Source organism: Urocampus carinirostris, chromosome 13 (assembly GCF_059441175.1).
Source record: "Urocampus carinirostris isolate Australia breed hairy pipefish chromosome 13, RoL_Ucar_1.0, whole genome shotgun sequence".
Taxonomy (NCBI): Eukaryota; Metazoa; Chordata; class Actinopteri; order Syngnathiformes; family Syngnathidae; genus Urocampus; species Urocampus carinirostris.
In genome coordinates this window covers 25,799,032-25,816,344 of record NC_142361.1, presented here as the reverse complement: position 1 = coordinate 25,816,344, position 17,313 = coordinate 25,799,032, and the positions used below count along the sequence as shown (strand labels likewise).

The following is a 17,313-nucleotide window of genomic DNA, read 5'->3' as shown; positions in this document are numbered from 1 at the left end:
TTACCCAAGGACACTTCGGCATGTAACACGGACAAGCCGGGATTCGAACTGGGATGCCTTAATCCTAAAACGATCGCTCTACCTCCTGAGCTACTGCCGCTAATGCAGTCTAATGCCTCTCGCTCACAGCAATATGTGATCGGGGATAATGGATCGCAGCCCTGCAAAAGCAGTTCACTTTTTTGTGGGCAGAATGGCAAAAACGATATGCCAATCTTCATAAACTGCTCTCTGCCGGCCCTAAAACGATCGCTCTACCTCCTGAGCTACTGCCGCTAATGCAGTCTAATGCCTCTCGCTCACAGCAATATGTGATCGGGGATAATGGATCGCAGCCCTGCAAAAGCAGTTCACTTTTTTGTGGGCAGAATGGCAAAAACGATATGCCAATCTTCATAAACTGCTCTCTGCCGGCCCTAAAACGATCGCTCTACCTCCTGAGCTACTGCCGCTAATGCAGTCTAATGCCTCTCGCTCACAGCAATATGTGATCGGGGATAATGGATCGCAGCCCTGCAAAAGCAGTTCACTTTTTTGTGGGCAGAATGGCAAAAACGATATGCCAATCTTCATAAACTGCTCTCTGCCGGCCCTCATCGCAGCAAGTTGCCATCTAGGGTAATGGGTAGTGCGATATTTCTCAACTTGCAACGCAAGAAGGCCAAGGAGTACAAAGCGTGAAATAGCATACGATTATAGTCCTGGCAAAATGTCATTTTACGCCGCGGTCCAGTATCTAGCCATGTGTCGTCTAAATTCACAGTGTTAACCATCCATATATGGTGGATGCCACAGTTGTATCCATCCCTATGTAGCGTAAATCCACACTTGTAACAATACGTATTTAGTGGATGTCACAGTTGCATCCATCTATATATAGTGTACGTCTTTCTTTGTAAGCCACATACAAGCGCAATGTGTCCTGGACAAATTACAACAATTAATCTTACTTTTCAAAACAACAAGCATGGTACTTTGTTAATTTTGGTGAGTGACATAAACAAATTCATCCATTCTTTAAAGGTTCTGTCTGGTATTTTGAAATTATTTACATGCTGACCCCATCTACTGGCTTAAATCATTATTGCAGCCTCTGTCAAGCTGCTTGTGTGGCACGTGCCATACGTGCATTTCTTAGAAACATTCGAATAAACTCTTTCTTTTTCATCTATTTCGGGGTTTGGGTTAGCGTTTTGTGTAACAGTCCTTTTTTTACTTACACAATTTTAATGCTACACTAACAAAAGTCTGCGAGCGTAATATCATGGTCCACACCCCCCTCCCCTCCTTCCTGGTTCCTAATGGGTTGCTAGTCCCGAACAGCCCTGATAAAAGTAAGACAAAAGCAGATAGGCACGGTGGAAAACAACCTATAAAGGCTCTTTGAACTCAGTTGGGCATTGTTAAAACGTACTTCATAGAGAAAATATTCCACTTTCAACTTTTTAAATACATCTTAAACAACCCACCCCATCTTTAACCCATTACAGGTCTGCCAGGGCGCCACGTTTTAGCTGAAACTTGATACCCGAAAACCCTAAAACCGGTTTAACTGTCCCAAAAGTGCTGTAATATTCCACTCATGAAACGATTGGTTACTTTCACCAGAGTCAAGTGAATCCAACCGTGTAAAATATTTACTCCAAAAACTCATGATAATGCTGACAGATAAAAAAAAAATGTCTAAAAGCATACCTGCATCATTTGATGATCAGTTTGTTTCACTCCCTAATTCCTATTTAAAAGTAAACAGACTCGTCGGATGATTTTCAATATGGCTATTAGCCTCTGACCTTTTGATTGACACAACTCTTGGCCAATTGCACTGGTCCTTAGCCTGCCACAGTGTTTTGGAAAAAAAGAGATACGACCTAATTTGGCTTAAAAAATCTTCAGCCAAAGGTGACAGATTCAAATCATAATTGACACATTGGTTCACCAATTGAATTTTCAACATGTATGTATTCTATTTTCCTGGGTTGTATTGAAATCAGACCCGAAAATAAACATGTGTAAAAGCAAACTGGGATCCATTTTTATGGGCGATTATCACATGGATTGAAAGACAAGTCACACATTTACAACTCTTTCACGGTGTCTAAAAATTGGCTGAAGTAAAATACACTGTTGCAAAAGTTTTAGGGCTGTAAACTGTCATCTCCTTTCAGCCACTTTTGGAAATGCTTCGACATGCCTTTAGAAAAATGCGTAAAATACAAAGTTCAGTTTTTCGGATTGTGATCAAATTTGACAATGTACAAGGTAAGGCTGCCTGCTATTTTCCCAGCAGTTTTCCAGCTAAGATGCTCATGCTAAACACATCTGCAGGCATTAAATTGCAAAAAATATTCAGACGAGAACCTTTTATTACAGTGTTTTCCAACTAAGATTATTTGATTACATACCTATCAAACCCCAGGGCTCCATGCCCTTACAAAATAATCTTACACCATATTGTTTTTTCAAACGTGTTTATTTATGTAGTTTAACATGTTATATTGTACGTGTGTTTCGTTATATCATATATATCGTTGTGAGATACTGAGTTGCTCGACATGAATGAGGTTTATTATAAGAGAAGTTCAAAAATGAAGTCACTTGGACGTTCACTGTAGAAGGAAAAATATATGTAAATATAATTGAGTAGAATAATACATTTTCTTATTCAAATTTTGAATTCATTTTCTGCATTAAATGATTGTTGTTAATATACTGATTAAAGAGATAACCACAAACCTGTCTTTTTTCATTTTCTCCTTTCATACTTTTTTCTTAACTTCTTTATACAACAATAATTTGTAATATAATGCATCAAAGCAAGTGAGCCGTTTGAGAGCCGGCTCTCTTTAATGAGTTGAGCCGAAAAAATCCAGTTCAAAAAAAAAGAGACGGACTTCCTTTCACTACATAACTACCACATGAAATCCGAGGCGGCAGATGAAATGAAATGATCTGCATTTATATAGCGCTTTCAAGTCAAGACTTCCCATAGCGCTTTACAGTGTGCTTCACATTTCCCAATAGCGGCCGTGCAGCCATGTAAGGCGCTAACCTGCTTATTGGGGGTATTAGGGGTTCAGTGTCTTACCCAAGGACACTTCGACATGTAACACGGAGGAGCCGGGATTCGAACCGCGATCTCTCGATCCCGAGACGAGCGCTCTACCTCCTGAGCTACTGCCGCCCCATCCACAGATGCATGCACAGTAGCGTCAAACCGCTCACTTCATTTGCAACAAAACAAAAAAAAAAACATACAGAGAAAGAGGATACCGCGGCGAACTCGTTTGACTTGATTGATTTGCCGTTTTGTGATAGTCAGTGTTTACGGGATGGTAGCCATAATTGACAAATTTGCGTTTTTCCATACAGATTTTCTTGTACGTCGTACTTGTCTTAAAATGCATCATAAACATACTTTGTACGGCAAAAACGAACGGGTTGACAGGTATGCGATTATTTCAGTTTGGGGCAAAACTTCAAATTTTTACCTTTCAAAAAAGACCAAAACCGTCCATATTCTCCAAATGGTTTAACAACAGCATTGAATTTACTTTGGATACGTCTTGGTTTGGGGCAGCACGGTGGGTCAGTAGTTAGCGCGTGTTCGGCACAGTTCTAAGGTCCTGGGAACCTCCTGTGTGGGTTCAAATCCAGCTACCGGACTTCCTGTGCGGAGTTTGTATGTTCTCCCCGTGCTCGCGTGGGTTTCCTCCGGGCACTCCGGTTTCCTCCCACGTTCCAAAAAAAAAACATGCATTTCAGGTGAATTGGCCGGTCAAAATTGTCCCTAGGTGTGAATGAGCGAATGAGTTATCTGTCCCTGTGTGCCCTGCGATTGGCTGGCAACCAATTCAGGGTGTCCCCTGCCCACTGCCCGGAGATGGCTGGGATGGGCTCCAGCCCCCCCGCGACCCTAATGAGGATAAGCGGTACGGCTGATGAGATGAGATTAATAGGAAACGACCAATTGGCCGGTCCAAATTGTCCCTAGGTGTGAATGAGCGAGCGAGTTGTCTGTCCCTGTGTGCCCTGCGATTGGCTGGCAACCAGTTTAGGGTGTCCCCTGCCCATTGCCCGATGATTGCTGGGATGGGCTCCAGCACCCCCGCGACCCTACTGAGGATAAGCGGTGCAGCTAATGAGGTGAGATGAGACGTCTTGGATTGGGCTTTTAGGCCAATTTTACAGGAACAGCATGTACCCTATACGGATTTCTCATTTCTCTCTGGTAGACACTGATCCCTGAAAAAAAAAAAAAAAATCAACCTCCGTTAAATCCACAATCCCATCATCCATCGTCTGACTAAGTAAGTTGGGCGAACTCTGGGCGACCCCCGAGTGGTCCGACAGACATCTGCATTAATGGGCGTCCATCAGGCCCAGCTAATTGCCAGACTTCCTCTCTTAACACATGACAAACCACTAGAAGCGCAACGCCACACCGCACTAATTGGTATTCTCCAGCACTTCCCCCCCAACGCCATAATCAGGGTGCCGGCTCTGGTTTCCCTCGAAACAAACGGGAGCGTTAATTGATGGTGTCATAACAATGAACAAGTCATTTACGCCGGCGGTATCCCGAGGCGACCCAGGGTAAAGGGCATGCCGGGTCACCTGCAAAGATTCGTAGAGAGGGTCAAAAAGAAGTCGCCATTGTGTTATGATGAACTCAAAAACGAGTGAATAATATATTGGAAATAGATGTAACATTTTACTCCGTCACCTTCTCCTACCCTTCGTTATAGCATTTGTGGACAAAGACTCATCCACTAGAACAGGGGTGTCAAACTCATTTTAACCCGGGGGCCACACCATAGAACAAACATTCTCTCGGGGGCCGGAAAAAAGAAATAAGAGAAAGAGGGAGGGAAAAGGAGAGAGGGTGGGACAAAGAAAGAAAAAGAGAGAGAGAGGGAGAGAGCGTGTGAAACAAAAGATAAAAAGTCGTGAGAGAGGGGGAAAAGAAAGGGAGAGGAAGAAAGAAATCCAAAGAGAAATAGAAAGACAGAAGAAGAGAAAAGAGAAAAGAAAGCACAAAGGGTAGGGAGAGAGAAAGAGAAAAGAGAGAAAAGGAAAAAAGGAAGTTAGAGCAAAAGAGGTTAAAAGATACTGAGAGAGAAAGAGACAAAGAGCAACAAAGGAAGAGAAAAAGAGAGACACAGAGAGTGAAAGAATCAGAGACAGAGTGGGAGAAAAGGGGTGGAAAAGAAAGAGAGAGAGAAAGAGAGGGAGAGAGAGAGAAAGAGACAAAGAGCAACAAAGGAAGAGAAAAAGAGAGACACAGAGTGAAAGATACAGAGACAGAGTGGGAGAAAAGGGGTGGAAAAGAAAGAAAGAGAGAGAGAGAGACAGAGAGAGAGATTGATAGATAGAGAGATAGAGAGAGATAGAGAGAGAGAGAGAGAGAGAGAGTGAGAGAGAGACAAAGAGCTACAAAGGAAGAGAAAAAGAGTGACACAGAGAGTGAAAGATACAGAGACAGAAAGAACAAAGGGGTGGAAAAGATATATATATATATATATAGAGAGAGAGAGAAAGAGAGAGAGAGAGAGAGAGAGAGAGAGAGAGAGAGAGAGAGAGAAATAAATACAAGTACAGTGTCTTTGTGAGAGGCACCTGGCTTTGGCAACATCAAATTGACATATTTCAACCTGCAGCTTGTTTTTCTCTTGCGCTTCTCTGAGTGTTGTCTCGCGGGCCGGATTCAATCCCTTAGCGGGCCTGATCTGGCCCGCAGGCCACCTGTTTGACACCTGTGCACTAGAAACTGACATCATTACGGTTGTATTGCACTTTGAACATTATTTTTAACCCAAAATGTAGCGTTTACCAAATTGTTCGAACTAGTTATCTGACTCCATTAACCAAACACAACCTAAATTCACCCAACAATTTATGCGCACTCGTTTCTTGAGGGAAAAGATGAACAAGAAAGCCGACATTTTCACACGGGGGCAGATTTAATTTCATTAACAATTTAACTAAGTGTACTCCATCGAAAACGGCTTAATTAGTGGCGTTGGAGTCTCTGGGAAGCCCTCTTTGGAGGTCCTTTAGCTCTCTGCTATTCACCATCTTCTCCCCGCATAATGGCGTGCCGACTCCTCCCATGGGCGTGCCAAGGAAGCCCCCCCTGGGCGTCGCGATCTCTGGAATACTCAAAACAACACCGAGCGTTTCTACGTCATCAGGGCCTTTCTGCGTCTGGATATGCTGATTATCTTATCAGCCTTACGTCCTGTTCCCGCCGTTACTGTAAACAACATTTTCCACCAGGGTGCCCTGACTGAACTACAGCCCAGTCAGTGAATATCTTTTGCATTAAATGTAATTTATAAAATCCTTTATAATCAAATGCATAAAATCTTTCAAAACTCTTGGGATTGAAGATATGAAGCCCGCTTCAAAATGTACTCATGAGAGAAATAGAGTTTAAACCGGGCCTAAAAAATCTAGCCTGACCTGGCCCGCGGGTATATGAGCCCGAACCCGACCGAATGACTTGATTCCAGGGAACGAGGCCAAAGTAAACCTGAACCTTTTTTTTATACATTACCATAAAAAATCTTACCCTCAAACTGTACAACAAACCGAAATACCCCAAAGCTTGGCGTCGAGGTAAACCTGAAGCTTTACTTTGATGCCGGAGCGGGCTGAGGAACGGGGCTTCAGATTTATTGGGGACCAAGTCCCACGAATCGAGTGTACACTTCGAAGTGCAGCGCTGAAATGAACACTCCGGCGCCGAAGCCGGCGTTTCGACAAAGTGCATGCGAAATGAAACTGAACGAAAGGCACCGACAAGAAAATCATGTTCTGCAAATAGTGAAATATAGTTTGTAAAGCTTGGCGAGAAGCGAAAATGACATCTGACGTGAGGGAGGTGGAAGGAGGAAGCGGCGCATCTTTTACCTGAACACAGAGGATGAAAATTTCTTGGGATTTCGTGATTCGGAGTTCAACTGATACTTAGCATGTTCTTTATGATAAACTGATCAGAAAAATATAACTGCTGAACTGTAGTGTTCCTGAAGTAAAAGCATTGTTACTTCTGAAGAATATTACTCAAGTAGAAGTAAAAAGCGGTCATATAAATAATTACATGAGTAAAAGTGAGTGCATGCTGTGCAAATCTTCCACAAGGGAAAAAAAACACAGAAAGCCTGACTTAATGATTGACATTAGCCTGAACTCGGCTTCTCTAGTCTAAAAAAAATACCCGAAAACTAGAAAGCCGGCATAGCTCACCCCAAAAGCTCTCTCGTACTCAGTTGATTATATAATTCCCTGCAAATATGGAGTCGGGTTTTTTTTTTTATCAGTTATCAAGCAAAATGTTTGTTTCCTTTCTACCTATCTATCTAGCTTTGTTTTTAACTTTTTACCTGGCAATTTAGATGACTTTTACTTTTAGCCATCTATCTAGCTCCCATTTCGCATTTTACCTGTTAACCTTTTTAAGCGACCTATCAAGCTACCTTTTAATCTATTTAACAAGCTATCTAGCTAGATTTTTAAAAATATTTTTTAGCAGCTATTAACCAGCATTTTGCCTTTTTGTTTGCTAGTTATCAAGCTACATTTTGGGCTCCTTTCTAGCTAGCTGTCTAGCTTTGTTTTTAGCTTTCTACCTGACTAGTTAGAAAACCTTTTACTCATTTAGCTAGCTATATAGCTCCCTTTCAGTTTTTTGTTGGTTTACCTTTCTAGATAACTGCCAAGCGACATTTTTAGCTATTTAGCAAGCTATCTAGCTAGGTTTTTCCATTTTTGTATGTTATTTTATCTAGCATTTCGTTTTTTTTAAACAAGTTTTCAAGCACAATTTTTGGCTCCTTTCTAGTTAGCTATTCAGCTTTGTTTTTAGCTTTCTACCTGACTAGTTAGATAGCTTTTTACTCTTTTAACTAGCTATCTAGTTCCCTTTAAGTTTTTTATTTGTTCACCTTTCTAGATAACTGTCAAGTTACGCTATAAGCTATTTGTCAAGCTATCTAGCTAGCCTTTTACAATTTTTCGCATGCTATTTTACCCCTTATTCTTTTTACCAGTTATCAAGCTAAATTGTTGGCTCTTTTCTAGCAAGCTATCTAGCTTTGTTTTTGGCTCTTTATATTAAGACAGTTTTATACTTTTAGCTTGCTATCAAACTAGTTTCTTAGCTATTCAGCAAGCTATCTAGCTATCCTTTTAAATTTTTGCATGCTATTTAGCTAACATTTTACCCTTTATATTACTAGTTATCGAGCAAAATTTTGGGCTATTTTGGAGATAGCTATCTAGCTTGGTTTTTCTTGCTTTATCCGGCTATTTAGACAGTTTTGTACTTTTAGCTTGCAATCAAGCTAGTTTCTTAGCTATTCAGCAAGCTATCTAGCTAGCTTTTTACATTTTTTAGATGCTATTTAGCTCACATTTTACCCTTTGTTTTACTAGTTATCAAGCTAAATTTAGGGCTCTTTTGGAGATAGCTATCTATCTGTTTTTCGCTCTTTATCTGGCTATTTAGACAGTTTTATACTTTTAGTTAGCTTTCAAGCTAGTTTCTAAGCTATTTAGCAAGCTATCTAGCTAGCTTTTTACATTTTTTTCTATGCTTTTTAGCTCACATTTTTTACGAGTTATCAAGCTAAATTTTGGGCTCATTTCCAGCCAGCTATCTACCTTTCTTTTCAGCATTTTATCTGGCTATTTAGTTGATGTTTCACTCTTTTAGCTAGCTGTCCAGGTCCCTTTTAGTTTTTTACCTGTTTACCCTTCTAGTTCACTATCAAGCTACCTTTGTAGCTATTTAGCAAGCCATCTCACAAGAAATTTGGATCAAAGCGAGTGCCATTTTGCGCTAATTAGTCACAAAAAGCAGCTCGGCATTTGACATAGGAAGGAGACCCCCGCTTTAGAGCATCAAGAATACATTCTTGAAATCCGTTTCATTGCCACAATACCAAAAGTGCGTCTAAACGTGAAGCCCCTCACTCGAAAATACAACGGCAATTGTAGAAAATTGATGGAGAAGGTGAGGCGGAGCACCTTCTTCCATTAGGATTTATCCGATTGCGTTGAAAAGAAAAGATAGGAGGATTCTTTACCGGGAGTCATCCAACCTCAATAACAGGATTAAGCAATTTAGCCACTTGAGTGATTCCCACAAACCTTTGAAAAGCACACAGAGCAATTTTTGGGTTCTCCGAAATTCGACGCTAATCAAAGCTCATTTCGCACCGATTACGCCTTTCACTCTCGACCGTAATGGCGTAATTACCTGACACAGGTGGCGCCGTTGCGACAGTGCTGGCAAACAGGAGGCTGGCAATTCTTGATGTTTATCCCCTTTGCTGCCTCACCCGTCAGGAGAATCTCTTCACGGTTGACCCGAAGTTGCCGGATACATCCTGCGAATCCTCTTTTTGAGGGATCCTTCTCCGATTCTTGGGAGAAACCAGCGAGCCCAAGGAAGATAGGCCCGAATTGTACCTATGGCATAAAAACATAGACATATGATCCCAATACTGTATGTAACATCCCACATGCCCACATTTCTTTCAATTATAACCTTATCTTCTTTGTTCCTTTATCTTCTTTGTTTTCTTTTATCCTCACTGTTAAATGTGAAACTGGAGTGCCACGTCCAATTTCGTTGTCACAATATGTTCAACCCATTTAGTAACAATGACAAAAAAGGTATATTCTATCCTATTCTATTCTATTCTATTCTTCATCACACTCGAGTCAAAATGCGATGCAGTACAATAAATGAAAAGAATTGTCTTTGTTGTAGGTATCCATCCCTTTTCTGCGCCACATATCCTTACAAAGATCGCGGGGAATTGAAATTGTACATAAGTAAAATGAGTATGGAGGGCTTCTCCTTTTAGGGCAAGGTAAACAAAATGTGTCAAATGAAAAAAATGTAAAGAAAAAAACAAGATATTACGTAATAATGATAACAAATACTCCGCAAAGAATCGTAATGTACATATAAATCTATATATATATATACACATATATATATATATATATATATATATATATATATATATATATATATATATATATATATATATATATATATATATATATATATATATATATATATATATATATATATATATATATACGTATACATAAGTATATAGATATACATTTACAATTACATATAACCAGGGTTGGGTAGGGTTACTTTAACTGGATTACTTTCAATTATTTTTGAATACCAAATATGCTAATAAAAGACAAAAGTAACTAAATATGAATAAAATGACTAAATTTTGTGCAGGCTTGAGGAGTAACGGAACACATGGAACGGCAAGAATGATGTTGGCAAGCTGTTTGGATTTATTTTCATTTGGTTTCTGTCGCATTTTATGTTAGTTTTGCCGGAGATCAAAGAGATCAAAGCCAGGAGAGAAAGCTTACCACGTGTTGTGAGTCATCATCTTTTGTCTTTTATTCACATATTTGGTATTGGAGTAATCCAAAAGTAATTGAAAGTAATCCAGTTAAGGTAACCCTACCCAACCTTGCATATAACAATATTATTTGAAATATTCTATGACTCCAAAAACTAGCAAATGGTTGAAGACAGTTTAGCCCTAAGAAAAAACAACTCCGTAATTTGTTAAATTGACTATAGATGGAGAGAAGAGAAAAGGAGAAAGAAGGAAGAGAGAAAAACAGAGGGGAGGAAAATGAGAGCAAAACTGCGAGCGGTAGAGAAAAAGAAGGAGATACATCAAAAGGGAGATAATTAGAGATAGTAGATAGAAAAGAAGAAAAAGAAACAAAAGCAGGACAGAAAGAAAAGGACAGGACGAGAAAGGAGAAGTTATAGAAAAGCAGTAAATGGGAAAGAGAAAGAAAGAGAGAAAAATAAAGAGAAATGGTGAGGTACAAAAAGAGGTGATTAAAGAGAAAAAAATGAGTAAAATGTGTGTTAACAAAGAAAAAAGTGAGGGACAGAAAGTTAAAGGAAGAAAGAAAGAAAGACACAAAGAAAAAAGAAATAGATAAATTTAGATGTGAGAAAAAAGATTGTGAGAAAAAGGAGGAAGAGCGAAGGGATTGAAACGCAGAGGAATAGAAAATGAGAGCAAAGGAAAGAAAGAGGGATACAGACAGAAAATGAAAGATGAAGAGAAAAAGAACAGAAGACAAAAAAAAGGAGAGTAAAAGATAAAGAACATAAGAAAAAAAGGGAAAAAGAAAGAAAGTGAGTGAGAATAGAAGGGAGAAGATTATGAGATAAACAAAGAGGGAAAACAGCACGCCTCCGTCAGCTCCAGCTTCTCAGGGCAATAGGCAATCGGGGATAATAGATTGTGAAATCTTTTTCACCAGCGCCAGTAAATTTAGAAGTAGTCAGGGATTACTGTACAATATATGCCTTTCAGTGCCAGTGGTGCCACCAGGGGGTGGCCAGGTGTAACCACAGCCCCTCCTATAAATTTGTTGGCCATCACGGTAGAGGTAAGATCGGGCCTAAAAAATCCAGCCCGATGGTAGATGAGACCGAACCCAGCCGATTAATTTGTTTTGAGGGACTTGGCGTCGAAGTACGCAGGTTGGGGTTTACATGGGGCCGCACAGCAATATGAAATCAGGGATAATGGATCTCCACCATAAGCGCAGTTGACTTTTTGGTGGACGCGACTGCAAAAGAGGTTCCTGCCTGCAATAAATTCGCACTAGAAATAATGATGCACGAGTAAAGTTCATTTCAGAAGAAATAATTAAAAAATTAGCCATCAGGCTTAACAAAAGTGCGCCCTGCAGGTCTCTGCTCGCAGCCATATGCAATTGGGGATAACAGATCATGACTGAAAGAGTGCGGTTCACATTTTGGTGGACAGAAAGGCAAAAAAAAGCCGCAAGCCTAACAAAGGTGTGTGTTTCTGCTCCCTGCTCGCAACAATGTGCAATCGGGGATAATGGACCTTCACGAACTAAGTGCAGTTCACTTTTTCGCTGACAGCGTTGCAAGAGGGCCGCCAGGCCAGGCCTGACAAAAGTGTGTGTTGCTTCCCCCCCTCCCAGCAATATGCAATTGGGGATAATGGATCTCGACCATATAAATGCAGTTCACTTTTTTTTTTTTTGGGGGGGGGGGCGGACTGGTCCCTGTTTGCAACAAACTGGGACTGGAAATAATGGCGCATGAGTACAGTTCACTTCTGTCCGAAATAATGGCGAATATATAGCCATTAGGCTAAACAAAAATGTGCTCTGCAGGTCCCAGCTTGCAGCCATATGCAATTGGGGATGACAGATCATGACTGAAAGAGTGCGGTTCACATTTTGGTGGACAGAACGGCAAAAAAAGTTGCAAGCCTAACAAAGGTGCGTGCTTCTGCTCCTTGCTCGCAGCAATGTGCTATCGGGGATAATGGATCTTCACCAAATAAAAGCAGTTCACTTTTTCGTGGACAGTGTTGTAAAAGAGGGCCGCCAGGCCTGACAAAAGTGTGTGTGCTGCTTTGCCCCGCTCGCAGCAATATGCAATTGGGGATAATGGATCTCAACCAATTGAGTGCAGTTCACTTTTTGTTGGAGGGGACTGCAAAAGAGAGGGGGCAGGTCCTTGCTTGCAACAAAGTGGAATTGGAAATAATGGCGCATGAGTGCAGTACACCTCCGGCAGAAATACTGGCAAAATTATAGCCATCAGGCTAAACAAAGGCATGCTCTGCAGGTCCCAGCTCGCAAGCATATGCAATTGGGGATAACGGATCACGACTCAACGAGTGCAGTTCACATTTTGGTGGACAGAACTGTAAAAAAGGTGCAAGTAATAAAAGTGTGTGCTTCTGCTCTCTGCTGGCAGCAATATGCAATCAGGGATAATGGATCCCGACCAAACGAGTGCAGGTCACTTTTTGGTGGACGGGATTGCAAAAGAGAGCTGCCAGGCCTGACAAAAGTGCACTCTGCTGTCTTTCTGTTCCTTTCTTATTCAAACACCTGAATTAAGGGCTTTTAGTTTGAGATTTGAAGTGGCCCCATCCGGCCACCGCTATGGAAAATTTCTGGATACACGGCAACATTGTAAATAAACTCAGTATTAGAAAGAAAATGTGCAATTATGCTAACCTTGAAAGAACAGGAGAGCTCAAAATACATTTTCCCATTCTCTAATTTCAACTCATTCGCCCAAATAGCAAAACGTAATCATCTTTATACACGGATGAGCTTCCTTTTACGATGTCTTAATGGGCCGTTAAGGTTAATAAATCATCCTCGTGAGGAGACAGGCACGTTCGATATTCATATTGTTAAAAAATACTTAAAACACGCAAACACTTTATTCTCCGGACGAATGAGAGATCTTAGACGAGGGACCTTAATCATCGCCTCGAAATATGTTGTTTTTATTCATTTGGACAAAGTCAATTAGGAACTTCTGTCTTTCGAGGATGCCGCTTTTTATATGTCGCTCGGAATAAAATGGCCGTTATTATGTTTGACGACGTCCCTTCGAGTTTGTAAATGAACTTGGGTTAAAAATATGATCGGCATTCAACGCGCGGTGTGCGGTCTCTCGTATCGGGTACGGAGTGAAAAGGGGGGTGACTTTTGATGGACGGCGACGAATGGGTTGCCCTTGAGGATGTCCGTTATTGTAACCGGGGGATTAAAGAGAGAAAGAGATGGAAAGACAGAAAGAAAGTAAGAAAGAAAGACAGAACAACATAAAGTGAGAGAAAGAGAGAGAGAGGAGAAAGAGAGTAAAAATCGGACAGGCATGGAGAAAGAAAGAAAGAACAAGAAAAAGTGAGAGAACAGAGAGAAAACGGAGAAAGTGAGCGAAAGAGAAAGAGAAAGAGAAAGAGAGAGGAGAAAGAGAGTAAAAATCAGAGCGGCATAGAGAAAGAAAGAAAAAGAGAAAACAGAAAGTGAAAGAAAGTGAGAGAAAGAGAGAGAAAATAAAGAAAAAAGAAAGAGAGAAAAAAGAAAGAAATTGAGAGACCCAGAGAGAGAGAAAGAAAGAGAGAGAGAGAGAGAGAGAGGGAGAGAGAGAGAGAGAACGAGAAAGAAAGATAAGATATATAGAGAAAGGGAGGTAATAGAAAGAAAAAATAAGAGACTGGGATGTAGAAGAGAGAAAGAGAGAGGAGAGAGAGTAAAAAGAGAAAGAAAGGGAGAAGAGAGAGGTAAAACTTTTACCTTCTGAAGAGGTAAAAGAAACAGAAAAGGAGAGACAAAAAATTTGTTTAAAGAAATCTATCTATCTATCTATCTATCTATCTATCTATCTATCTATCTATCTATCTATCTATCTATCTATCTATCTATCTATCTATCTATCTATCTATCTATCTATCTATCTATCTATCTATCTATCTATCTATCTATATATTTATCTCTATATATTTATCTAGGGCAGCACGGCGGCGCAGTGGTTAGCGCATGTGCGGCACAGTTCATGTCTTGGGAACCTCCTGCGTGGGTTCAAATCCAGCTCCAGACTTCCTGTGCGGAGTTTGTATGTTCTCCCCGTGCTTGCGTGGGTTTCCTCCGGGCACTCCGGTTTCCTCCCACATTCCAAAAACATGCATTTCAGGTGAATTGGCCGGTCCAAATTGTCCGTAGGTGTGAATGAGCGAGTGAGTTGTCTGTCCCTGTGTGCCCTGCGATTGGCTGGCAACCAGTTCAGGGTGTCCCCTGCCCACTGCCCGGAGATGGCTGGGATGGGCTCCAGCCCCCCCGCGACCCTAATAAGGATAAGCGGTACGGCTAATGAGATGAGATGAGATATTTATCTATCTATTTATCTATCTGTCATGATTGCCCTATTTGGAACACCTGTGGCTGCTTGATTGACGCCAGCAGTACGGACAAGCTGATTGGTTGGCCACAACCTTCTTAAGCCCCTGTCTTCTGTTCGAACTTTGTCAGATCGTTTGCGAGCTGCTGTGTTTTCACTCAGTGAGCGTTTTCGTCCGACTCCGTCCCTGTTAAACCTGTTTTCTGCCTGATCCCCGTTTTCGACCCATTTTTGAACCTGACTACGCCTATTCTGCCTGCCGCCTGCCTACAACCACTATTACGAACTCGACATCGCCTCTGATCTCCATCCCTGGTCAAACAACGTGCCATTCCCGCCTGCCTTCTTCCGACACCGAAGTGTCACCCCTGCCTTGCTCGTTCCCGCTCTCTGCCAGTCCTCGGAGTGAGCCTAAAAACTCACTCTCTTTCAATAAAATCTGAGAAACGCATGCAATTGAGTCCTGTGTCCTTTCTGGTCTGTGACACTATCTATATTTCTCTCTCTCTCTCTCTCTTTCTCTTTCTTTTTCTCTCTCTCTCTCTCTCTCTCTCTCCCTCTCTTACTATCGGCCAACACGGCGACGCAGTGGTTAGCGCGTGTGCGGCACAGTTCTAAGGTCTTGGGAACCTCCTGTGTGGGTTTAAATCCAACTACCGGACTTCCTGTGTGGAGTTTGTATGTTCTCCCCGTGCTTGCGTGGGTTTCCTCCGGGCACTCCGGTTTCCTCCCACATTCCAAAGACATGCATTTCAGGTAGATTGGCCGGTCCAAATTGTCCCTAGGTGTGAATGAGCGAGCGAGTTGTCCGTCCCTGTGTGCCCTGCGATTGGCTGGCAACCAGTTCAGGGTGTCCTCTGCCCACTGCCCGATGATTGCTGGGATGGGCTCCAGCACCCCCGCGACCCTACTGTGGATAAGCGGTGCAGCTAATGAGATGAGATGAGCTATTCTACTATCTCTGCACAATACTTTTAGTTAACGCATTTGAGAATTGGATTTTTTTCTTGATTAGAGTCGTTAGGGTGGAATGGTGGGCCCTTAAATCAGAACAGAATCAAATCTAGAGAATAAGCTATTAATTTATCTAAGCAAAATAGAAAATCATAAAAATGAGGCTTTCAATGGCGATAAACGTTATTGTTAATAAACATTGTGTGACCGTTAAGGGAACACACAACACATCGGACACATCGGACTTTTTACGACCGACATTGATCTAAAATAACAACGCGACGACGGCCTTACCGGCGTGGTGCGAGCAACCGTTCAGGCGCAGGGCCAAATAATCTTTTCAAAAGTTGGCTTTTCGCCACCGGGTGTCAGCGGCACAACAAATGCGCCACCGGCGAGCTTATAAAGTCCCAGTTGACGTCGCAAAAGAGTCAAATGTTTTGGGTTATTTGAACAACAAAAAAGGACGGCTTTTACGGAAAAATGTAATTGAGCGCCCACTGAGGAAAGCTATCAGTTGTGTCACAAACTTCTTCGCCGAGTTTGGTTTGGAACCACTTTGCTGTTCGCTGTTCGGTCAAAAAATCGGAGTTCGAACGCCGGTTACGCTAGGGTGCGATGCTGAGCGGCGTACGGGTGTAGATTGTGTAGATTGCCCCCACCCCTCGTGACCAACTGTTATCACGTGCGCACTTGCTTCTTTTTGCTTTCGCTTTCAATATCGGTGAACGAAGTGTTTTAGCCCCTAAGTATGTCTCTGAAGAAGGTCGGTGCAGGTGAAAAAAGAACATAATAGCTAAATATGAAAGAGGTGTGCGAGTTCCGATCTTTCCAGGAATACAGCATGGTTTCTGCTGACCACCACAAAGGTAAGAAATCCTATTCATAATTATTTTCTTTATCCTTTTTTTTATTTTTACACGTTCATGTTAGCGTAATCTTTCGTACGGAAGATTACGATACCGCGAACGTACGATTAGCCTGGGTTAGCTTTGTTTACGTAAAACATTCAGGGTGTTGGAACGGAGCCGCCTTTTCAATGAACAACTCACCACTTTTTGTGGAGACCCAGGTGCTAAATGACGTGTAAACGACCTGATTTTTTTAATTTTTACACGTTCATGTTACGCAAACGTACGATTAGCCTGGGTTAGCTTCATGTTTACGTTCATAGTAAACATTCAGGGTGTTGGAACGGATTAAAACGATTTACATTACTTTTAATGGGAAAAACGATTTCGATGATTGAACAAATCGGTTTTCGAACAGGGTTCTGGAACGGATTATGGTCGAGAACCGAGGTTCCACTGTAGTTTCAATTCAATTTAGGCAAAAAACAAACAACATAAACCGTACAAGTGACACCTACACATTGAAAATGGTATCACAAAAATGTATTTATCAGATTTGGAAAAAAAAAATAAACATAGATGTTTGTTAAAATAGAACCATAGAAATTGGGTAAAATTCCATGATATAATTTTAATTCAAATATTTTGCAAAATGCTTTTCATTTTGAATGGTCATTTATGTAAATTAAATGTTTGTTTTATTATTTGAACTACAGTGTTCATCTTACCTCTGAATGAATGCTA

The 17,313-nt window shown here is 41.3% G+C and overlaps 1 protein-coding gene across 1 annotated transcript in view; it reads right to left on the bottom strand.

Annotated features, from left to right (window-relative positions):
• Positions 1-17,313, bottom strand: part of eys (EGF-like photoreceptor maintenance factor) — a 342,903-nt gene that overhangs the window by 36,403 nt on the left and 289,187 nt on the right. Inside the window, exon 33 of the mRNA XM_088352009.1 lies at positions 9,266-9,477. Coding sequence (XP_088208135.1) covers positions 9,266-9,477 — 212 coding nt within the window. The remainder of the gene's footprint in view (positions 1-9,265; positions 9,478-17,313) is intronic.